Raw genomic sequence first — 25923 nt, 5'->3', positions numbered from 1 at the left:
TGTAAGTTATCACCTATCTTCTTACTTTTGAACAAAAGAGTTTTCTTTTGTGTCTGTGTCAGTCGACCACTTAAGGGTTTTACCTCAGAATCTCAAGATTTGAATGTCTGATTTGAAGTCAGCAGGGAGGGAAGAGGGTTGTGCTGCCATGTGGCCGGCCTCCCGTTCACACTGGTCCAAGTCCTTTTCCAAGCGTTGAATGGGGCAGACGTAGGCCTTTATTTTAATTTTTTTCATTGGTCATTCTCTCTTGGTGCTTTGACTTCTTGGTAGAAGGCTTCACATTCTGGGTAGAAGCTTTGTATTTGGAAATGTTTCCTTAGGTATCAGTAGGTCTCCAAACATTTAAAAGCTGTGACTTGGAGAAAATGGGCTCAAGTGTGTGGTTTAAAAACTGCAAAGAAATTGGCAAACATTTCTGAGGGCCACTGACCTCTCTGTGAATCGATCAACCCCAGCATTAAATTGAGGACACCCATGCAATCATTCTTTTGTACAATTTGCCATTCAGTTAGACTGCATAAAATCAGTCAACATTTATTAAACTCCTGCTATGGAATACAAAAAAAATGCTTGGATGAGATCTCTAAAGGGAGTCACAGTCTAGTTGGCGGTTGGAGGGGAACAGAGAAAACTAAGATGATGACACTGGGCAAGACATGGGGACATGCAGGTGCTGTAAAGAGGCCCTCACGGGTTGGCACTGAAGAAGGATCCTAGACAGTGTGCCAGCTGAATGGGACCCTGAAAGAGAAAGAAGAATCTGTCGCCATTAACAGAAGGTTCTTTGAATTGATCCAAATATTGAGAAGAGGAAAGAGGAGGATAAGAAATAAAAATTTGAAATGTTAATAAACTGAGATAAAGTCTTTAACAACTAATGAAGGGGATCATTTAAACTCAGCTATGATAATCTGATTAGGCTGAAATTGCAATCATTTCACCTCAGTTATTTTTTTAAATTTTTATTATTTGTATAACATCAGTGTACTCATACCCAAGAGACAAAATAAGGTGAGGTCCTAAAGGTATTTTCAAACTAAAAGGAAGTCAAGAAACCTTATATTACTAATGCATAAGGAAAGAGCAAATGTTATACAATTTGGAAATTAAGTTTAAAGGGAATCCTTGGGAGATTCAGTTCAATTTGAAATGTTCTTTTATGATCTAAAAGATTTATTTGTTCTCAGGTCACCGAAGAAAATATCATAAACTTGTTCAAAATGAAGAAGAGGGCATGGAAAAAGCTATTCTTAGCTATACAAATATAAATAAAATGGGACTTCCTATGACTAAAATAATCATTCTTAAATTCGTGCAACTGAAGATGTAATTTAAAATTGGACCGTTTTAGACAGATATTTTTACATCTGCAGTTTCTGCAAAGTCACTTTCTCATTTAATAGCCATTTATTGAACCCCTTTTAGATGTAGACATTCTATTTGAAGTTGTGAAGAATATGAATGTCAGTAAGATAGTCTCTGGCTTCAGAGCTTATAAGCCAAAATTTCTGTATCTTCATAATACCTCCTGTTTCATCTTCCGTATTTCCCATCAAATCCAAAACACTTTTCCTTCCGTTTCAGTTACCTTTCCATGCTATCTGTAATCTGGCCTTTCACCCTTGAGCCCTGCCATTATCCTCCATGTCAGCCCAAGTATTTCTCGGTAGCTAAACTGTGCTCCAGCTTGAAAGACACTGACGCAGAAGGTCGTTTGTTACTCCTTTGATTTGAATTTATGGAAGAAAGCCACAGGAGCAGCATGGCTGTAGAAGCTGGGCAGTCACAACAGTTCCATCAGTCCAGGTGTGAGCTATGGTCAGAAGTGGGACAGTAGGTGTGGAAGAGACACAGACCTCCTGAGGCAGAGGAGCAGACGCCTGAAGATGCCATGCCTTTGTCCTGGGCTCCCCGGAGTCTCTCTGGACAGCCTCTCCTTTGGTATCCCTTTATTTGTATGCCGAGTAAATCTGGGAGTGCTGGTGGTGCTTTCTCCAGAAAATTTGTCTAAAGTTTGAATGAAAAGACAGGCTCCAAAAAAAAAAAAAAAAAATACATTCATTACCTTTGATAAAGCAGACAGACCCACAAGGACAGGGCCCTCATTGAATTGTGCCTTTTCCTTTGCTTTCCATTTGGATGTTAACAAAAATTTTGCTTTTAGAATTACTTTATCAAATTTAGACTATAGTTTTTATGTATTTGCAACTGAAAGTATCTGCAGAAATCTAACACCCTGGTTTTCGAAAACTATAAATAATGTAGGCCTATTTCACTATTCCACACATATATGTACACAGAACTATGATTTAGGGATAAATTCTTAGGGTTTTGTTTTGTTTTGTTTTTTGGTTTTTTGTTGTTTTTTTTTTAAAGGCATTTAACTGTATCCAAAGTAAGGATACAGTTGATATTTCTCAAAATTATGACTAAGAGAACTCAGTTATTCTTAGCCATCTGTCAGTGAAATTAAACTTTTTTTCAAAGAAATAATGGCTCTCAAAGAGATAGTTACGACATCATCCATACATATTCATAATTCGAAAGTCACAGTTGTACTGGTTGAGCTTAGTCTTTGTGCTCTATATGCTTTTGCCAATGGGTAAATAAGAGGCCAGTCATCAGAATGCACTGCTTAGTAAATGCAACCCTGTTACAATAACTTCTGTGAGTTTAGGGTGGTGCCATATTTGATGGTTACCTTCATTCTCTGTGAATGCTTATAACACAGCGGAATTCATATCACACTTGACAGGCCACAGTCTGGAGGTGAGCATTGTTTGTGAAGGTAGGACCTCATCACTGTGCTGATCACACTAGGTGAGTTCATTTCATTAAGCACATAGTGGTTAAAAAAGCAAGTTCTACCAGGAAATATGCATCAATGTATAGGTCCTTTGGAAACCGTTACACATGTACAGTTTGGACAAGAACCAACTATAAATGAAATACAGATTCCGGGACACTAATCATATTTTTAGATGAGCTCACAGAATCATTGATGTTTTGCCATTTCATCATGTTCTATTATATTATATTCTACACCAGTACTTTCAGCTACATTTCCAGATAATAAAATTGACTTGTATACCAGAAAGTATCGCAAATCATTCCTAAACTCAAATAGACCATAGCATCTACAAAAATTCAAGTACATTTTGTTCCAGAAACATAGGGGCTCATAGTCCCTCAACATTTAAAAATACTTTAATATGAATAGAATGGGTGACACCTAGGAATGTTCAAATTCAGAAAAAATAAAAAGCACTGGGACTCAGGGTTTTACTCATGAGTTAAAGCAGCATCCCTAAATAAAAGATGAATACCAAAGGAGACCTTGGGTAATTTGATTCCTAGCAAAACCCGTGAGGTTTTATACATAAGCAACACCAAAGCTTGCAACAGTTGAAGAAAGGCCTATCGCTGTAACTTGAAGGTAAAAGAAGAAAAGCATTCTCAAAGCCTGTCCCTCAGTAACAAATCAATATGTGTAAAAATCAAGTTACCAACTCTGTGCCACAATCTTAAACGCTAATGGACATCTGTGGCTTACACATGTTTAAATGAGATGTATCCATGTTTACATAGCGTGCGTACGTTAGAGTACCAAAGGTGTCTCTTGGCTTCCAGTCTCCAAATGACCACTAAATGCTTCCATGTTGCCCTTTCAGAAATAAAAGAATTGCACTTTCTCTCCCCGTATTTACCATGACTCAGGTCCCTTGCCACCCTCCATAGGCTCTAAACTATGATATGACTGACACTGTGCCAAAGACGCAATATAGTGAAAGTGAGTAGAGTGATAAAACATTATTTTTATTTGGTAACACTCCAAAGCACTCCATTTCTCATTTTATGCCTCAAAATGCAACTTAACAAATAAGGTCTCAAAAATCTAGAGATTAGCCATGCATAGTGGCTCACGCCTGTAATCTCAACACTTTGGGAGGTTGAGGCTGGAGAATCACTTGAACTCCTGAGCCCAGGAGTTCAAGACCAGCCTAGGCAAGATGGTGAGAACTCGTCTCTGCAAAAATAAATTTTAAATTTTAAAAAATTAGCCAGGCATGGTGGTGCACACTATTCCCAGCTGTTTAGGACACTGAGATGGGAGGATAGCTTGAGCCCAGGAGTTGGAGGGTGCGGTGAGTTACGATGATGCCACTGCACTCCAGCCAGGGTGACAGAGAGACACCCTGGCCCTATATAAAATAAATAATTTTTTTAAAACTGAAGATTATGAAGTGCATCTTTTTCTTAAGCAAAAAACTAGATGATTATGCCTATTTTAAGAAAGGCAAATATAAAAACTCCCAAAAAATGAAGGCAGCTAATTTAGGGATCAACCACCTGAGTATCAAAAGTGTGTTTTCTCCCTTAACCACAGAAACATCCTCGAGCCAAGATGGAATTCAAAGAGGTGCAGAGTAACTGAAAGGGAACAGTGGTTGGCACTGATGATCAGAGACCCACTAAAAAACCAAACTGGAAGATTGCTGAAATTAGGGAATAAACTGATGGGAAAATACGATTGAATTTACCGAGATCCGTTTTACAAGTAGATTTTTCACAAACCTATCTAGACGCCTATACACTTAATATAACAGTATTTTCTACTCTCCCAAGATAGTATGTGTTATGCGATACCAAAGCTTTCCAAGGCAATGTAGAGGGTGTGTTTTTAGGTGACCTGAGCGTTTTAAGAGAGGGAGAAGAGGCAGGCACTCACCCGTGTGTGCTGGTCGTGTGTTTGCACCCTGCACATCAACACTGACTGAGCAGTGCTAACCAGAACACGTCACCTCGAGTGTGAAGCCACTGCTCCAGGTCTCAGTGGGAGCTTTTGTCCAGGTGAGGAGTGGGATTGGCCCTCAGCAACCCTGACTCAATAGGTGTCATTTTCTACATACTGAAAGTAGAGGATAATTCTATTTCAGGAGGGGGAAAAACAGCTTGAGCTTTAAACATTGAAGCTGGCTGCATCAGAAATCTGTTGACAGTGCTAAAAGGCCCATTCCCCGCCTCTTGGCACGTTTTTCTTTCTTGCCCCCGTCCCATTTATTTATGTATTTATTTATTTTTGGTAGGCTTGCCATTCTCCTTTTGTTGCAAGGCTGCATTTTAATTCCTCTGATTCTGCAGTTTAACAAAGCCCTTTGACACCTGTGTTCATTTGTTCTCAGCTGGTGAATGAGCAGCAAGAAAGCAGACCCCTCCTGAGTCCCTCCATCGATGACTTTCTCTGTGAAACCAAATCGGAAGCAATAGCAAGGCCAGTAACATCCAACACAGCTGGTAATTCTTTTGCTTTTAACCGTTCCTCAAGTCGAGTTAATTCTAACTATAGTAAAATGTACATTTTTTCCATAATGCCTTTTAAGTGGGGAATAATGTTTGTGACCAAATGAAGCTTTCTGATGTATGCTATTTAGCATAAACCAATAAATCACAGAAATTGCAATGTATATTACTCAACCAATTGTGCTGAACGTAAGTATACCACTATTAGCAATGAATCGTGTTTCACGTATACTTTCATATTTACGTATTTATGTCTAAAGTCGCATCACATTAGAAAAATCTTTAAAACAAAAACATCTATTTTAGAGTCAGGTTTTTCAAGTTCTGGCTTGATGGTCCAGTTATTTCTGGACATATTTTTATAATAGAAGTCCAGGAAGTAAAAAACATGGCCATCTTTTCAAGTGGATTTAAATGACAAAATATCGTACAGCCTTAGGATCGCATAGGGACAATTTCATTTTCTGTCATATAATGTGTTACTTGCTCCCCCTTACAATTTATTGAAACGTTCTCCTGGAATTGAACATTCTCAAACAGTAAGCCACCCCCTGCTCCATGCCTGTGACACGTAGGAATAGCCACTCAGTAAGGATTAATCCAGTGAGCACAGGATGCCAGTGGTATAAATCACACTTCCCCTGCAGAGGCTCCCGCAGTGATTGCATTCGGTCAGCATTCACACTCAAAGTCATGTCATTCAAATAAGAACGAAAAATGAAGTTCAGAATCAAAGAACAAAAGTTATGTGGGATGTGCAGAGTGGAACTTAATGGAAAAAGAAGAGGATAATCATACACCGTCTGTTCAATTCCTTCCATTTTGTCATCTTGGCTTCAGTTTGTTGTTGACTTGCATATTTTCATTATATTTCTAGTGAATAAAATCCCAGGAGAAGGAAATCATGATTTTTCCAAAATGCCAAGAATTACAAGATGATTAACTAGCGTGAGAGAGGCTCCTTATGTGAAGTCATATTTCACAGTTTGTGGGTTCAAACTCCATGAATGCAAACCCCAGCTCCGTATCCAGTGGGCCTATGGCTTCACTACGCCTCAGTTTCTTCATCTGTTTAATGATAGTAAGATCTACATCTCATAAGTTCATTGGAAAGATTCAAGGAAGCACTCTGTGAAAAAGCTTAACTCCATGTAAACTCTTAACTGGTGTAACCATTCTGTTAGAATTTAGCTGAGAACAGCATGTGTTCCCTACACGTTCATTTTCAGTTCCATTGACTTGTTTATTTCACACGACAGCAATCATTTTCTAAATTCAGCTATCACTTTCCACAATCAAAAAATTAAATGGCACTTGGTAAATTCTAGGTAGGAAATTAAACAAGTTCAGATACTATCAGATCAGATTCATCCCCCAATCTATGAAACTGAAGCTGGCCCCTTCAAAACTCAAGAACTACCCAGAAGGATACAAAGAATCTTGTGTGTCTAACTGCAGATGAATCCCTGAGAATTGTATGCACTGAGAATTTCCTCTTCAGGCTCCAATTCTCACTGATGAGAAAACAGAGTCACTTAGAAAGGACCCAGCCTGAGAGAGCAATGTAAGATTTGATTCAAAAGCTTCTTTCAGCTTGATTTCCTGATATATAACAGAAAGACCTGTGAAATAATTGAAGGAAAAAAATTCAAAAGAAAGTATAATTTCTCACAATCCCAATATCTACAACATTGCCCTCCGTACTAGTCCTGGGGCTGCCGTGACAAAGTACCACCCACGGAGCTGATTCAGCCACAGAAACCTGCTGTCTCGGTGCTGAGGGCTGGAAGCCCAAGCGCCTGGCCACGCGCCCCGTGAACGCGTTGAGTGAGGATCTGTCCCCCGCCTCTCTTCTGATTCCTGGTACGGCCTTGGTTGACGGCCGTGCAGCTCCAGTATTTACATGGTGTTTTCTCTGTGTGTGTGTGTCTCCCAGTGTGCAGGTCTGGCTCTGTGTCCAAATTTCCCCTTTTTATGAGGACACCAGTCTGATTAAAGTAGGGGCTCACCGAACTAATATGACCTCATGTTTATAATTATATCTCAAATGACCCTATTTCCAAATAAGATAATATTCTGGTGTTAAGACTTCTACATAAACCACTCAACCCATAACACACTCCAGCAGAGACAGGGTTCTGAGGGCAGGGATTTTTTCCTCACCTTCATTTTTCAGTGCACCTGGTTCACACAGATTTTCATCCTGAAGAAAGACTCTTGTTTCATAGCACATTTTTAATCTTAAGAGTATATCTCAAGGCAAAAATATTATATATTTTGTAATTCCTAAGAAATCTAGTTTTTATATAAATCAATGCAAAATAAAAAATGTAGGAAATATTTACCTTTTCCAGAGGTCAGATGATTTTTTTCTCTATGAACCCTGAAAGAACATATGTTTTGCCTCATAGAAGCTCTCAATTATAATTTTTTCCACCCAATTCAATTAGATTATCTGAAAAACAAAAGTTTTTGAGAGTGCCAACCATTTAAAATAAATCATGCCTCAGACTATTCGAACTGCCAAATAATTAGAAGCTAAACAAACAAATGAATTAACCTTATCAATAAAGTCGGCGCACTGCCTTAAGGCTCAGATAAAGTCTAGAGAGGAGTGTGTAAGAACACAGACTTTGGAGAGATGAGACCTGTGTCCTGTGTTTGAATCCTGGTATGCACACTGACATACCAGTTACATTAGTTTTCTATTGCTGCTGTAACAATTACCACAAATAATGCTTAAAACAACAGAAATTTATCTTCCGAAGATCAAGGCGTCAGCAGAGGTACGTTACTTCTGGAGGTCCAGGACAGAGGTCGCTACCTTGCCTTTTCCAGCTTCTAGAGCGCACCTGCAGTTTCGTGGCTTATGACTCCTTCCTACGTCTTCAAAACCAGCAGCCCTCGCTTGCCCTCTCACACACACCTCGGTCTCCGTGCTCATAGCTCCTTCTCTGGCTCCGACCCCCCAACTGCATTTTATAAGAACTCTCAGGATGACCTAGGACCCCACAGGGGTCATCCAGGTTAATCTTTCAATCTCCAAATACCTAATTACATCTACAGAGTCCCTTTGCCATGTGACATGTCAAGGTAAATATTCACAGGTCCTGGGGATTTGAATGTTTTTCTACCACACCAGCTGTGTGACTTTGGACAAGTTACTCAATATTACCGAGCCTCAGGTTTCTCGTCTGTGAAATTAGAATACCTTTTTCACAGGAATGTTACGTAGACTAAACAAGAAAACATTCGTAAGCACTTTCACCATATCCTGTATTTTCAATACGTAGTTTTGTGATCATTTACAACATCATATGTCTACAGTTTGCTCCAAGCATGAATGCTCTCCGTAGTCTTCTGGTAGCAATAGATATTTATTTGCATCATGACTATGCTTACAGTGCTGTTCCAAGAGCTTTAGATAAGCACTTCATCCAATATTTTACCCTGTAAAGTAGTTTTTTTCTTCTTTTAGGTGGGCAGAAGCTGAGGCTCAGAGAGACTAAGTAGCTTGCCCTATCACACAGCTGGTGCGTGGCGAGGCAGACACTTGAACGCAGGCAGCCTTCACCACTGTTCCAGGCAGCCGTGTTTTATGCACGGTAAACACATAACATCAAGACCCCGAAACAGATGCGTTAAACTGAAGAAGGCAGGCTACGAGGGTGGCTGGCAAAACCACCTAGAAGCAACTGAGCTGGGATTCCCCGGCTAGCACAGATGGAAGTGCAGTCAGTGGCAGCCCTCGGGCAGTGGGGTCTCGCAGCCTGTGAAGCTGTGATGGGGACTGACGGTCCAGGGAAAAGGCTGCGTATGTGAAAACACGATTGCACCCATTAGGTATTTTATTGTGTGTACACTAACATATGCATACACACACACATGCATGCACACATACATACACGTGCACACACTCCCACACTCGTGCACACACATACATGCACACACATACACATACATGCACACACGTGCACACATGCATGCACACATACATGTGCACACTCCCACACACACTCATGCACACACATACATGCACGCACACAAGCACACACTTTTCACATTCACTATAAGAGGAGATTATCCTTTGTGCTCCTTTTTTTGAGAGACAGGTCTTAACTCGGTCACTCAGGCTGGCTCAAACTTCTGGGCTCAAGCAGTTCTCCCACCTAGCCTCCCAAGCAGCTGAGACTGCAGGTGACAGCCATCACGCTTGGCTATTTATTTTTTATTTTCTTAATTGTTTTGTGGTGACTGAATCTTGTTATATTGCCTAGGCTGGTCTCAAACTCCTGGCTTCAAGCAATCCTCCTGCCTTGGCCTCCCAAAGCACTGGGGTTTAAAATGTAAGCCGCCACACACACACGTTGGTGCTGTTAATTTAAGCACGCAGATACTGAAACCCAAACCTTCACGTGCTTAAAGAATCTTCACAATAGGACTTTAAAGTCAGGAGAGCGGACACCGCCCTTCCATACTAAGGCATGCTGTCTTTGAAGCATGTGTGGAGCCGTAAGATCCTGGTTTTTAAATCTTAACTAAAGGACACACACATGCTAAAAGGGCCGCACACACCCTTCTCTGCTTCTGAAAATGTACTCTGCAGGGACTTTCCCAGCTTCAGAGCTTGCCATTTGACCTTCAAGCCACCTCCTTCATCAGCTGGCTAACCAATTAGGCCTTTTATATGTGCCAAGCATTTGTTTCACATTTGCAAGGAAAAGAGCAAAGAGGCAAAGAGCTCAGAACAAACGCAGGAAGTGCCCAGGACGCTTTGGAGGGGGAGAGAACCTGACTGAGCCAAGTTTGAATGCGCAGTTTACCCTTTTAGTAATTCATTTATTCTGAATGGCGAGAAGCAGACAGAGAATTAAATTAGTACGCGCCCGTTGTTTTTCTGTTACAAATGTACTTCCTATGTTCAAGTAGACAATTCCTTTGTAATTTGCTCCTAAAAGTCTAGGAGCAAGTGACTAACTCTTAATTGTTTGTATGATTAGTAAAAAGATATATATGGCGTTCCATAGGCTGTCATCAGTTTCCTTTCCTCCTTTATAGGAACATCACATTGTGCCTAGACTCCTTACCAGCGTGATAGTGGTCTGGACATTTCTGTGTGAATGCTCAGGGGGTATGAAGTGAGAGGCATTCCAGCCTGCTTTGGCTGTCTGCCATACCTCCATTTGAGACGTAAAGCCAGGCATGTCAGTTCTGAATGCCACTCCTTTCCCTCCGCAGTGAAGTACTTCCTAGCCACAGAGCGTCCCTGGTATCTCAGGGCATCTTAGTATTGGAGAGTGCTTCCTGTTGCCTCAGGAAGATTCTGTTGAGATAAGCTGACATTTTCAGGCCATTTTATGATGAATTGACTTCAGAGGATCCTCTGCAGAACCAATATCTTGTCTCATCTCCAGTTTCATTCCCAGTAGCATTTTCTTTCTGTCAGTGTGAGGATCTGATTCTTGTCTCAAAAAGAAACAGAGAAAACAGGAGGACATCAACAACCGTAGCAGCAGCAACTAAAAGGACAGAAAAACATCACAAATTAGCCACCGAAGAATGGAAATCATATTTATTGAGTACCTATTGGATGCCTGGCAATTTACATGCATTCAGTCATTTAATCTTCATCTTATACCTAAAAGACAATTAATTCCCCATTTTCAAATGAGGAAACTGAAACTCAGAGAGGTCAAGAAACTTACTTCATGCCACACAGCTGAGCAGTGACAGAGACAGCCGTTTCCACTTCACCAACAGCATCCAACCACTGCGACTTGGAACTGGAATCAGAAAGCAAGGTTATTAAGAGTAAAGTTTGACACACCGTCCTGAAGATCCCGAAGGAGTGCTTAGCTCATGAGGCAGTGCGGTACGAAAGGAATCCGGGTTGTGAGTTCGGTGGAGTCCTGCCCCTGCCTTTGAGTACAAGGGAGAAGCAGACACAAGAGTAAAAACCCATTCCCCACCTAGAGAAAAAGGCTGGAGATGAAAGAGGAGCTGTGCGGTTACTGCTGCAGACCGCCACGGAGGGTTAATGCAATAGTGTGCTTTGTCTTTCTGTGGCTTGCCTAAGTAGCTGGGTGCAGAGATTCCACGCCAGGAAGCCACCAGTGTTGCTCCGAAGCTAGTCTCTCCAGGGCAGTGCCAGGGCCAGCGGAACAGCAGGTACAGGGGGAGAGGCAGAGCTGTGAGGACCTTCTCAGTTTGAATTTTCTGTTTCTCGCAATGAGCTAGTCACGCCTGGTTATGGGCACTGTAAAAGAAAGAAGCAGTGAAGGTTATAAAACTTGCTTTTTAAATTCTCATGTGCCTAATTTGCATTTGAACAAGTTATTATTTCTGCTTTCATCAGCGTGTTTAATGCAATGTAATCAACCTGCTAGGAAGTAAAAGTGTAACAGTTTTATAGTTTGTTACATTGAAATTTAAATTTGCATACTCAACAGCAAAGGTGTTAACGTGTGTACCTATTCATCAGACTGTGGAGTATAAAATACCTCTCTTGTGGGAACCCAAACAGGGTGCCATTTTCTGATTGAACTGCTTAATTAAATAAAAGATGATTAACAGCACTGCTTTGCATCCCATATACTTTATTGTTTAAAATTAAAACAAAAAGACATTCAAAAGCTTCACTAAATCTCTGAATATGATAGACTCCTTTCTGGGAAACTGCAATCTAAAATAACCTTGATAGAAATAAAGCAGTAAAGTGAATAGCACCTGAACACAGATTCAGTTTGATCATTTTAATGTCATTCAAAGCTTCGTCATTGCTGAGGCTGGTCTAAGTCCTTTCTTACTGATTTGTGCTACACCAAATATAAGAACAGATGCAGTGAACATCCCAGTCTAACAAGCAGTCTTTATAAATCAGTGGTGAGCTGACTTAATTTTATTCTAACCTATCCTACAAACACAAAATCTTTCTGTACCCAACTGAAACCTATTTTAAAAAATAACTTCAGGCCGGGCACAGTGGCTCACGCCTGTAATCCCAGCACTTTGGGAGGCCAAGGCAAGTGGGGCACAAGGTCAGGAGATCGAGACCATCCTGGCCAACATGGTGAAACCCCATCTCTGCTAAAAATGCAAAACTTAGCCAGGCGTGGTGGCGCGTGCCTCTGATGGCTGAGGCAGGAGAATTGCTTGACCCCGAGAGGGGTAGGTTGCGGTGATCCAGCCTCGTGACAGAGCAAGACTCCATCTCAAATAATCATAATAATAATAAGTTCAGAGTAATAAATGGGCTTCTCTTAACCTCTTCCATTTCTGATAGTATTGACCACTGGCTTAGATCTCCTCGACCTGAGTGAACCAGTCTCTCAGACCCAAACCAAAGCCAAGAAGTCAGAGCCCTCATCAAAAACCTCATCCCTCAAGAAAAAGGCCGACGTATCTGACCTCATCGGCACAGATGCTGAGCAGAGAGGCCAACCTCTCAGAGCCCCAGAGACTTCATCCTTAGATCTAGGTAAGGCAATCACCTGTGGCTGTGGATGTTCAAACTTGCTGTGCTGGCGTGGATACGAGAGGAAAGTTCCACCAATGGCATTAAACAGTGAACAAGGGCTAGAAAAGGCGTCTTCCATGGTGGAAACGGGGCAGGACCTGGCTTGAATTATAGAGCCATTGGGAGCTCAACTTTGCATAACTGGTTGATTCATTTATGTATTCAACCCACAAATATAGAGTTATTGATAGGTACGTCAGGCTAGACACTAGCGTCACAAATAAAGATAAAACATGCATCTTGCTCTTTAGGAGCACTTGGCCTAGGATGAGAAAGGGGGACTTGTGAGTAAACAACCCTAATGCAAGGCCCAGCGTCAGCGGATGAAACAGTGTGTGACAAATGTGTGTGGGAATCTGTGCATTGCGATAATAACAGCCCCCATTTGATGGTGGGTTACAATGCCTAAGGAACCACACTACGTTACTGACGTATATTATCTCATTAAATTATCCTTTGAAATATGTGAGGAACCAAGTTTCAAAATTTAAGCAATTTGCCCAAGGTCTCGCAGTTTATAAGAGGAAGAGCTGAAGTTTGAGCCTAGCTCTGCTTAACTTAAAGCCCATACGTTTTCCACCATATTCTACCTCCTCTGAGAAAAGACAGCTGAATTCTCAGCTCCTGGAACTGGACACATTAAGCCCTCGTTTCTCGAGAAAAGAACAGTGACAGGTATTTTAGAAAGCCCAGGGGAACATGAATCTTCCCTGGCTGTGACTGACTGCTGTGTGTGTGTGTATATATGTGGGGGGAGGTAAATATTGTTTATACATTCACAAGGAGATCATAATCATAGCTTCTTCATAAGGCTGTGAAGGATAAATTAGATCTATACGTGACATCACTTATTACTTATTACTATGATATATACATGATAAGTTGTCATCATTAATTTATTCGTTTGTTCAGTAGACATTTCTCTGTGTCTACCATATTTCCAGCACATACTATGCACTAGGAATACAAAGATAAATGATGTAAGCTCTCTGTGCCTTAGCAATTTACAGTCTAGCAGGGAGACAGAAAAATGATTAAATGATTATAATAAAAGATTAACTATATGCTGCAATGAAGGAAAGCCCAGATCAGTTACTACTGCCTGAGCCTCCTCCTCGTGCCATGGCCCCAGCCAGTGGGAGAAGGCGTCTTAGAAGAGGCTCTGTGTGAGCTGAGGCTTCAGGAATGCGTCGGAGTTTGCCAGATTCCAGACAGATCAGGAGAGAGGTGGGGAGAGCGAGGAAGGGCATCCCTGGGGCAGAAAGGAAAGGGGTTCACACACAGATAAACACGGAAAGATGTCTTTTTAAGTAAATACACATATTTCAGTGGTACTCAAGGATGGCAGAATAGCGAGAGAAAACGTCTGAGAGTCCCCAGTGGTAAGATGATGGGAGTTCTTGGACGCCGTGCCCTTAAGATTGGGGGAGGAGGGAAGGTGTTTGAAGGGTTCTGCTAAGAGGGATGACGGCAGCAGTTTCTGTGTTAGAACAAATCCGGCTCTGGTGGATGCATGGATGAGGAATCGGGGCAGGGAGAGCATTGCAGAGACCCGACAGGAACAAGGGGGATAATAAGAGAGAGACAGCTTTCAAAACATATAAAAACAAGACTTGGAAACTCAGATAATACGTGTATGTGAGCCAGTGGGGGCGTGTAGATAGAATGTGCCAGGCTCCCTGCCGGAAGAGAGAGGAAGAGCAGGAGCAAACTGTTGAGTTCAGCTTTGAACCTGCTACATTTGAGGAAGTGATGGGACTTCTCCTGGATACCTCCAACAGACTGTTACGTCTAGAATTCTAGAACTGGAGGAAAAGAGCGGAGTGAATCAGAAGCCTGGGTATGCATGGGTGTTGGAACCTGGGTGTAGATGAGCTCTGCCAGGAATCGATTGTAAAAAACAGGACGAGAACCAAGCGCTCGTTCAGATGAGTGGCATGCACAGGAACCCTCTCCCTGCCATCCCTCTTTGAGGTCTGTCTTTGGAGGGAAAGTTTATAACTGTCCCTTCTATTTCCTCACCATCTGGGTTTATTCAGTTGTACAAGTAAGTTAATAACATTCATAAGTTTACGTAAGAATAGTTAATACATTGATTGGGTGCAGTGGCTCACATCTGACATCTCAGCACTTCGGGAGGCTGAGGCAGGAGGACTGCTTGAGGCCAGGACTTTGAGACCAGCTTTGACAACATAGTGAGACCTCATCTCTGCAAAAATTTGAAAATTAGCCTGGCATAGCGACATAAGCCTGTAGTCCCAGCTACTTGGGAGGCTGAGGCAGGAGGCTCACTTAAGCCCAAAAGATTGAGGCTACAGTGAGCTATGATTGCAGCACAGCACTCCAGCCTGGGCAAGAGAGTAAGACGTTGTCCTAAAAAGTAATATACCGATATATTACAGTATAACACAATAAACATGCAGATGATGAACATTTATTTCTCTGCTTCTGAAGAAAAAAGTCCTTGAAGAAGCTATAAAAGTACTTAGTTGAAAAAGCACCTTTAAGAATAGCGGTGTTACTCACAACAGTGTAAAGGTGGAAACGGCTGAAACGCATCATGAGACAAGAGGATAAACAGAATGTATATACATACAGTTAACCTATGCAGCCTTGCAAAGGAATAGCTTACGCGCTACGATGAACCTTGAAGATATCGTGCTGAGTGAGCTAAACTGGGCACAAAACGACAGATACAGGCTGAGCATCCCTCATTCAGAAATCTGAAATCCTCCAAAATCTGTAAGTGGAAAATTCCACACCTGACTTCATATGACAGTCAGAACTCTGTTTCATGCATAAGAGTATTTAAAATACTGCATAGTTACCTTCAGGCTGTACATGTAAGGTGTATATGAAACATAATTGAATTTCATGTTTAAATTTGAGTCCCAGTCCCAAAATATCTCATTATGTCACAGACAAGTATTCCAAAAACTAAGAAAAAAAATCCCAAATTCGAAACACTCCTGGTCCCAAACATTTTGCATAAGGAAGAATAGACCTGGATTGTATGATTCCACGTGTATGAGTCACCTACAACAGCCAAGTTCATAGGGACAGAAAGTAGAATAAATTTTACCAGGGTTTGTGGGGGAGGGGGAATCAGGAGTTAGCATTTCATGAGTAAAGAGTTTTGGTTTGAAATGATGAGAAATTCTGGAGGTGAACAGTGGTGATGCTTACACAGCAGTGTGAGTGTACTAATGCTAGTGAATTGTACGCTAAAATTTGGTTTCAATGGTCAATTTGTTGTGTATATTTTACCACAGTTTTTAAAAAGAAGGGAAAAAAAGACCTTGGAGAACATCAACTGCAAACCTATCGTGTGTGTGTGTGTGTGTGTGTGTGTGTGTGTGTGTGTGAATGAGTTTTACCCTGTCACCCAGGCTGGAGTGCAGTGATGCCTTCTGGGCTCACTGAAACCTCCACCTCCTGGGATCAAGCAGTTCTCCTGCCCCAACCTCCCAAGTAGCTGGACTACAGGTATGCGCTACCATACCGCACTAATTTTTTTGCATTTAGTAGAGACAGGGTTTCACCATGTTGGCCAGGGTAGTCTCGAACTCCTGGCCTCAGGTGACCACCCGCCTCCACCTCCCACTGTGCTGGGATTAAAGACATGAGCCACCATGCCTGACCTGATCCTTTTATAAACTAAAAACCTGAACCCCACGATTGCTTCAGTGGTTTATGCACAGCCACACACCTGTTAATGAGAGAGAATCTAGCCAGAATTTTATGTGTAGGAACGAAGCCACAGGGGTAAAACGGTTCCAGCGTTCCCTTGGCTGCCCTCATTGCCTCTGTTCTCTCTCCCCCGTTATAAATGCCCTCCTTCGGTGGAAAATTACATGCTTTATTCAAAAGCTGTGAACGTGTCCTGGTTTATTCCCACCTCTTTTTAACGTTGAAGCTCATCTGTTTGAATAGAATTTCTTTCTGGAATCATGCTGGAAACGCCCCGAAGCCCCCTCTTTAGCCAGAGACTGATAGGGCAGTCCTCCAGATCCGTGTTCCACACCAGATCACACAGGCCCATATGCAAGATTCACAATGCACACAGCTTCAGAAATAAATTCAGTTAAACAGCTTGGTTGCTTTAACTGTAAAAGCAATGCAATTTCTCTTAATAGGAGATATCTATTTAGCTGCACAAGTTTTAATTTTTATGCAACATGGAAAAGATAAAGGTTGGTCTTGGGGCTTGAGAACATCGGTTGAATGAAGTTCACTTGGATCAGATTTTTCTATCTTAACAAATCTCTCTTTTCTCTGCACCACATGCTCTCCCGCCTGCTCGCCCCCTTCCTCTGTGCTTACTAGACATTCAAACACAGCTGGAAAAGTGGGATGATGTGAAGTTTCACGGAGATCGAAACAGCAAGGGACATCCAATGGCAGAGAGAAAATCATGCTCATCCAGAACTGGATCAAAAGAGCTCTTATGGTAAGGTTCTTCAATGCCAGAAAATGCCCATTTGTGTATCAGCTTTCTGACTGGCACTGAAATAACCAATGAGTTATGTCAATGCAAATACTTGGCGTCACATGTAACCCCTATATACCCGTGCTAATTACTGTGGCTTCTACCAGCGTGGGTTATTTCATCTCAACCATCAAAAATTAATTCAACTCAGTCAGTAAGAGTTTTGAGAGACTTGTAATTCAACGTTGTTAATAATGTTCTGAATGCGAAACTGTGCTGATGAGTAAAAACAGATGTGTATGCATGAGCATAGTCAACGTGTTACATAAGTAATGCTTAAATGTTTGCAATTTATTCAGGGGCCTTTTTCTGGTTTGCTCAATCATCCACTATCAGATAATGAAATAGTTAAAAATAAGGCATGGACGCTTATGAGAAAGTCTGGCCACCCGAGTCATACCGTATTTTTGAAGCTTCCTAAAGGGCAGGGTCCGGCTTCTGTCTCCTCCTTACCTTCCACACCTTCACTTATCACGACATTTCAAATTCTACAGAAAGATAAAATCTCTCCTGAGACACTCTGTGGGAAGTTCCTCCCCCTCAAAAAAATATGTCATTTTTTAATAAAATAGGATTTCTGTAACAAAAATGTATTTCATTTGTTTACTTTATGCCCATAGTTGAATGGAGTTTTTAGTCAATCCAAGATAATAACACCTAGCACGTTGTAGCCTCTTACATTCGGAAAGTGCAAGTGGCCATTATCATAGAAATACACAACACTTAATCTGTATCGTCAGAAGTTTGATGAGAGCTTTGACATCATGGCTTTCAATGATTCAAAGACCTCGGTTTCTTGGCTGGATTTATAGCTTAATTTGGTTCTAGAGGTACATTTAATTTCCTTAATGCATCCCTTATAGGTCCTCAGAGCACAGATCTCAACCAGAACTGAGTGGCGGGAAAAGCGCTCTCAACTCTGAGTCGACCTCAGACTTGGAATTAGTGGCTCCAACTCAGGTAACAAAACGGATTATTCAGTGAACCCGTCTTTTCCTATTGATACCGTATAGCATACATGTTTTATTTAATTTGGTACAAAAGGTTTGAAGTATTTTTTGTACATTGTGTTTTACGTGCTGTTTCATTCAGTAGCTATCTCAGTGCTTGAAATAGCTGAAATATAGGTTTATCTGCGTGTATCTACACATTTGGCTGGAAAGTGTGTTAATGAATTCACTGTGTACTTAGTACTTTTTCCTTGTTCTACCATTTACTGTCCTATTATTTTGCAATACAAAAATGTGTTCTACTCTATTATTAGCACTATTTACATAACAGAACTCGATGGAGGGGAAATTACATCTTGAGTGTTCATTCACATCTATGCCCTGTGGAACACACTACACATTGGTACCCTGTCACATGAAAATAAATGTCATGCTAAGAAAATATATTATTATAGTATTAGCAGAAATGATGATAATAATAGCTGCTATTTGTGAGTGCTAGTAAGCATCAGGGACTTTACAATGTGTTTTTAAGTGTTATGTGTAACACTCAAATAATGCTGTGAATTGTTGTTAACCTCACTTTAAAGATACTCTTTAGTCTCAGTGACATCAAACGTACTTTCCTGGGACACTCCACTATATCACTGGAGGAAGTAGGGTATGAGCCAGGTCTGAATGTCCAGTACTTAACCCTTAAGTCCAGTTTAACTAGCTTTTTTTTTTTTTTTTTTGGAAATGGAGTCTCATTCTGCCACCCAGGCTGGAGTGCAATGGTGCAATCTTGGCTTACTACAACCTCTAACTCCCCGGTTTAAGCGATTCTCCTGCCTCAGCCTCCCAAGTAGCTGGGATTACAGGCACATGCCACCATACCCAGCTAATTTATGTATTTTTAGTAGAGATGGGGTTTCTCCATGTGGCCAGGCTGGTCTCGATCTCCTGACCTTGTGATCCACCCACCTCGGCCTCCCAGAGTGCTGGGATTACAGACATGAGCCACCACACCTGGCCAACTAGCTTTTTTATAACTAGTTATATTCTACAGTGAAGACCGTATCTCCTGTGGTTCTAAGAAGGCCAAAGTCAGTCTGAGTCTTTTTATTCCCTTGAAGACTTTTAAAGGCCTTGATCTAAAACCGCAAAGATATCATAAAGTGTGTGCCTCCAAGTTCATGCATTCTACAGTCTGGTTGAGAGGAGACTCAGTGCTTAAGGAAAATAAGTGTGATAAAATGAACAAGAGAAATTTTCTGGAGCTTACTAGATGCTGAAACTCAAGGAGGAAAGATACTATCTGAGGTGAAATAAAGAGATAATTATAATAATAGTTATATAATAATTATATAGTAGTTTTATAATAGTTATATAATAGTTACATAATAATAATTGAGCTTACTAGATGCTGAAACTAAAGGAGGAAATATACTATCTGAGGTGAAATAAAGAGATAATTATAATAGTTATATAATAATTATATAGTAGTTATATAATATTTATATAATAGTTATATAATATAGTTACATAATAGTTATTTAATAATTATAATAACATAATAAAGAGATATAATAGCAGATATTATTGACTGCTATAATAAGGACTTCTTATATATTAGCTCATTTTCTGTTAAATAGCTGGATGAGGTCAGTTCAATTATTACCTCCGTTTTATAGACAGCGAAACTAAGGTGCAGTGACCTGAAGAAACTTGTCTGTGAGCCACAACTAGTAAGTGGCGGAGAGAGGGAGGACACAGACAGAAATCTTTAGCAAATGGCCGCTGGAAACTTTTCCGGCCCCCGGCAAGCACCCACTCTCCACGGAGAGCTGGTGCTGCCCCCAGATCTTGGCTGGAAAACAAGTCCACTCACTTCCTGAACAAACACCCTGCAAACCTCAATGAACATAAATGTAGCATGAAAGTGTCGTTTTTCCCTTTGTGCTCACTCTAAATGTGCTTTTTAAAAGAAAATTTATTGCACTTACTGTATCAGAAAAGCATTTCTTGGTGAGTACAGCAGAGATTAGGCTCAGCTAAAGTAATTGGTACTGTTTCGTAAACCGGAATTCTTGGAACAATTTAATGGGGCGATAAAACGTTTGTTTCTGAAGCGGGTGAGGCTTGGCACAGGCAGGCTGTTCTCCAGGGAGCTGAAGGGGAAGGTCAGCGGGTCCTGGTTGCCATGGAGACCCCGATGCCTTTCTCTTACGACTCTGGTGGCTGCTGCCCTCCTGCTGGTGGTCCAGCTTCGTACCTCCTTCCTCTGGCGCACCAAGGACACCTTATTTCCGCAGACAAAGTACTTTACAAAATTTTTCTGAGACAATATTGTCTCCAAAACATAGTTTAAAATGCACAATGAGAGTTTTCTATCTAGGTAACTCTTAATGAATCCTTAGAGAGTTATCAATTCTTTGTAAAGAATTTATTCTTTGCTTGTTTCTTTAAAAAACATTGCCTGCTTACCTAGGCAGATTTGCCTAAACTAAGAAAATTCTTAATCTCCTAGTTTTAATTTCAGCCTATGGTTAAATTAGGAAAATTTCATGAATTTGGGACTTACAGATCTGAAACACCAAGTCACTCAAACAGCAAGAGAATAACCTGGTTACTCTACTTGTAATAAAAGACAGAAAGATGTTAAAGAAAAATCTGACTGAGCACTGTGGCTCACGCCTGTAATCCCAGCACTTTAGGAGGCCAAGGCGGGTGAGTCACTTGAGCCCAGGAGTTTGAGATCAGCCTGGGATACGTAGCAAAACCCTGCCTCTACAAAAAAACACAAAAATTAGCCGGGCATGGTAGTGCAGGCCTGTAAGCCCCACTACTCAAGAGACTGAAGTAGGAGGATCATGGTGCCTGGGAGGCAGAGGCTGCAGTGAGCTAAGAGTGAGCCCCTGCACTTCAGCCTGGGTGACAGAGCAAGACCCTGTCGCAAAAAAAGAAAAAAAAAAAAAAAAGGAAAGAAAAGAAAAAGAAACACCTTAGCCAAATTAAATTTAACAGAGTGATAGGGCAAAGAACAATTCACAAATCAGGCAGCCTCCTGAGCCAGAGCTGGCAAAGAGAGACGAGCAAAGCCACCTGGTGGAAGATTTACAGGCAGTGAAAGGACAGTGATGTCCGGAAAACCGAAGTGAGGAACAGGAACGGTCTCATTGGTTATAACTTGTCTAGAAAACCGAAGTGGGGAACAGAAAGTCTCATTGGTTATAACTTGTCTAGAAAACCGAAGTGGTGAACAGAAAGTCTCATTGGTTGTAACTTGTCCAGAAAACCGAAGTGGTGAACAGAAAGTCTCATTGGTTATAACTTATCTAGAAAACCGAAGTGGTGAACAGAAAGTCTCATTGGTTATAACTTGTCTAGAAAACCGAAGTGAGGAACAGGAACGGTCTCACTGGTTATAACTTGTCTAGAAAACCGAAGTGGGGAACAGAAACAGCCATATTGATGACAGCGTGGCATCTGCCTTGTTTGAACCCGGTTTGAACAATCACCCCACTTTGATCAGCCGAAACTATGTGGTTGGCACAGGAGTGGGCTACAGTTTGTTTACACCTCCATTTAGGTTATGGCTCACTACGTACAGAGAAAGCTTTAGGCTGAACTTAAAATATGTAAGGAGTTGATTTAATAATGTACTGTTAGAAGCATAAATATTTTGTCTTTTCATTTATGAACTATCTATATAGATAAAGTAAAATAATGAAGATGGTATAAAAATTCACCTTAAAAGCATAATTCAGATGGGGCCAGATATGGTGGCTCACGCCTGTAATCCCAGCAGTTTAAGAGGCCAAGGTGGATGGATCACTTGAGGTCAGGAGTTCAAAACCAGCCTGGGTAACACGGTGAAACCTGTCTCTACTAAAAATACAAAAATTATTCCAGGTGTGGTGGCACGTGACTGTAGTCCCAGCTACTCAGGAGGCTGAGGCATAAGAATTGCTTGAACCCGGGAGGCAGAACTTGCGGTGAGCCAAGATTGTGCCACAGCATTCCAGCCTGGGTAACACAGCAAGACTCCAAAAAAAAAAAGAAAAAAAAGTATAAGTTAGATGGCTCACAGGAAAATCAAGATGTTTTCCTCTCTCTCAAGCTAACATAAATTATCTAAGGCAGTGACCCCACAGGTGAAGACCTGTTTACCAGATTCCTTTAAAAATTGTACTTCAGAATCACAGAGAAACTGGAAGCTCACAATGTGGAGAACTGATGTTTTCAAATTTTCTTCACAAGATGAGGAAAAGGAAAACGTAGTCTAACCTCTTTCAAATAGTGTTTTGAATCCTGTAGGGATAAAAGGAATTTCCCTTCCACCTCTGAAATTTGAGTCCACAAAACAAACTGATAAACAGGAAAAAAGGCGGGCAAACAGCCTGATGCCAAAGCAGGCAGAGTCACACAAAGCAGGAAGCTCAGAGAAGGGCCAGGTGCTTGGAACCAAAATGTGCTCTTCCTAGAGGAGAGGGACGTGGCAAATGTTGGTACTTTTAGAGGACGAGGAAATGATTTTTAGGGGAAATGAAGGGTCCTGAAGAACAGACAATAGCCTCGTAACTGTAACAGGTTCATCACCCAGTGCAAGTCAGCTAGCCAAGATACCAAGTTGCAACACAGACAGAGGTTTGATCATAGTGTCACTGAAGAAGGACATGGAAGGAAACCTCAAACCCCTCTCCCCGAGGAGTTCAGGACTAGGGTTTTTACGTGTCTTGGATTGGGCAGAAGTGTAGAAATGATTACCTGGGGGAAGTCATAGGACAGAGAGGTGAAGATGCCGTGTTCTCATGCTGACCCCATTCTGCTGTGGGGGTCTTCACACTGGTTGCTGGAATTCAGGGTCTGAAAACATCTTAATGATCCTTAAACAAAAGCCTTATGATTTGAATGTCAGAGATCCTGTCTGTAGGAACAATAAGAATATAAGTGGTCAGTATCTGCTGCTGTGTGACTTTTAGCCACAAGGAAGTGGGACAAAGCGCAGCCTGATTAGTGCTTAATTATCACTATATTCTATCCAGAACCTGGCATGCAATTCTTGTCAATGCTGTGTGGGCAGTTTCAGCCTGGGGCAAAGTTCATCTGGGTCCCCTTCGATCAGCCAAAATGCCTTGATTGGCACAAGAGTAGGTTACAGTCCGTTTACACTTCCGTTTAGGTTATTTCACTACGTACAGAGAAATCTTTAGGCTGAACTTAAAATATGTAAGAAGTCGATTTATATAGATATCTATATATAACAAAAGCCATATTGGGAAGGCTGATCTTCACCATGTGTTATCATCTGCATTTCATTCTCAATCCTAAACCAGCAAGTCTGGGCACACTGCTAAGGTGCAGAAAAGTTTCAGGATCTTTAACTGAGCTGGTGTGGTGTCGGCTCTCGTGTTCCTTCCTGGGACTTAATCTTCTCTGCTGAGACTGCATTCCTTCTGGGAACTTCAGAGAAAGTCACTACCTGTGCTTCAGAGGAGGCAGAGGGGCAAGAGACAGGGGAATGGGAGAAGGTCAGAGACACCTTGCTTCCGAGGCTGCCTCTTTAGTTCAAAGTACCCAGCATGTCAAAGTGCCATGTTTTGGCGTATCATTTTCCTGAGCCCCAACAATACGCTAATCAGAGTGACTAGAGATTATATTAAATTGTATAATCTCTATATCTTTAAGAATAAGGTATCTTGACACTTACCCAAACTGTGTAACCAAAATTCCCTGGAGTTAATTGTTTTAAAAAGTCACACATTCCCAAAAAATTAGAAAACACTTGAAGAATTAAGAAAAAACACAGAAAGCAATATAAAATTACCTTTCTCCACAAATAGGTTAAGATAGTGATACGTGAGGCAAAGGGAAAATAATTCAGCTTCTTCTGGAGACTGATGGTGCAAGGCTCTTTGCATTTGGGCACTTGGAAGGGGATCTCCAAGACAAGCTCTTGCAGACCTCAGTTAGATGCCACTGGGAAGTGACCTCGGTTAGATTCCACTGGGACGCGACCTCGGTTAGACTCCGCTGGGACGCGACCTCGGTTAGACTCGGCTGGGGCGCGACCTCGGTTAGACTCCGCTGGGACGTGACCTCGGTTAGACTCCGCTGGGACGCGACCTCGGTTAGACACCGCTGGGGCGCGACCTCGGTTAGACTCCGCTGGGACGCGACCTCGGTTAGACTCCGCTGGGACGCGACCTCGGTTAGACTCCGCTGGGACGCGACCTCGGTTAGACTCCCCTGGGACGCGACCTCGGTTAGACTCGGCTGGGACGCGACCTCGGTTAGACTCGGCTGGGACGCGACCTCGGTTAGACTCCGCTGGGACGCGACCTCGGTTAGACTCCGCTGGGACGCGACCTCGGTTAGACTCGGCTGGGGCGCGACCTCGGTTAGACTCCGCTGGGACGCGACCTCGGTTAGACACCGCTGGGACGCGACCTCGGTTAGACTCGGCTGGGACGCGACCTCGGTTAGACTCGGCTGGGACGCGACCTCGGTTAGACTCCGCTGGGACGCGACCTCGGTTAGACACCGCTGGGACGCGACCTCGGTTAGACACCGCTGGGACGCGACCTCGGTTAGACTCCGCTGGGATGTACGGCAGCCAATTCTCCGAGTGCCAAGTCACAATTTTGTAACTCATTGATTTTGCTGACTTCGGTACAACAAATACTTCCATTCACGTAGCCTTAATTCCAAACCAGAACAATTTAAATTCTGGGACTATCCAGAGGGGATCAAAGCCCTTGGTCCTTGAGGGGTTCGCTGAAAAGTCACTGACATGAGGCAGGCAGGCTGACAGGAGAAAAGGCACACAGATGTTCTTACCACCTACACACAGGAGCCCTCAGAACGAAGACCATCCCCAACCCCCCATCCCTGCTGAGTGAGGTCCAGAGGCTTCTATACCATCTTGAGGTTACAGAGAGAACATGAGCTCAGAGCATGGCCAAAAACACGTTTTGGTAGGGGACAGGTTATGGGAGGGAGAAGGAAAGAGGCTTGCCTAGCAAAGCGGCCTCACTCTATAGATGCAACCTCTGGCAGGTAGGAGTCTCAGAGAGAAGACACGATAAATGTTTCCTTGCAGTCCTTTAAAGGGGTCAGACTCAGTCCGTCTTTCCAGGGTCTGGACAAAGGAAGTGCTGGTTGCATTAAGACAGATTCTCTGCAGAGCCACAGATGCGATTTCCCCAACAGAAGACAGCTTTCCAGGGCCACTTCAGATTATGTCAAAGAAATACAGTTTGGAATAAAATATTTTTACTTCCTTCAGTCCCAAACAGAGTAACTGAAACTTTAAGTGGAGGTATGTTTTCTAAATTTCTAAAGGGGTAATGTACAAGGAAATGCATGTTAATAGCTGTGATTTATTGCACATGTGACTTATTGCACATGTGTACTATGTGATTCTATTTTTATATATTATTTGAAATTCTTACAATAACTTTGGGAGCTAATAGTATCCCCGTTTCACAGAAGAAAAATGCATCTTAGCAAAATGTTCCCCAGGTGACAGCTAAAGAAGAAAGGATCCAGGATTCAAATAAGCCCATTAGCTCCCAAATCCTTTGTTACTGGGCTGGGCACGGTAACTTGTGCCTATAATCCTAGCACTTTGGGAGGCCAAGGCAGGTGGATCCTTGAGTTCAGGAGTTCAAGACCAGCCT

General features: G+C 42.0%; 1 protein-coding gene across 14 annotated transcripts in view; it reads left to right on the top strand.

Moving 5' to 3' along the window:
• Window positions 1-25923, top strand: part of PEX5L (peroxisomal biogenesis factor 5 like) — a 231435-nt gene that overhangs the window by 137040 nt on the left and 68472 nt on the right. For 11 of the 14 annotated variants that reach the window (XM_039478913.2, XM_074404587.1, XM_039478912.2 and 8 more), the window contains 4 exons: window positions 5187-5298; window positions 12587-12781; window positions 17147-17270; window positions 18173-18269. In XM_039478913.2, the coding sequence (XP_039334847.1) occupies window positions 5187-5298; window positions 12587-12781; window positions 17147-17270; window positions 18173-18269 (528 nt within the window). The remainder of the gene's footprint in view (window positions 1-5186; window positions 5299-12586; window positions 12782-17146; window positions 17271-18172; window positions 18270-25923) is intronic. The other 3 variants (XM_074404585.1, XM_039478914.2, XM_039478917.2) reach the window with 1 other exon arrangement.

This window comes from Saimiri boliviensis, chromosome 8 (assembly GCF_048565385.1).
Source record: "Saimiri boliviensis isolate mSaiBol1 chromosome 8, mSaiBol1.pri, whole genome shotgun sequence".
Lineage (NCBI taxonomy): Eukaryota > Metazoa > Chordata > Mammalia > Primates > Cebidae > Saimiri > Saimiri boliviensis.
This window is presented reverse-complemented; position numbering and strand designations above follow the sequence as displayed.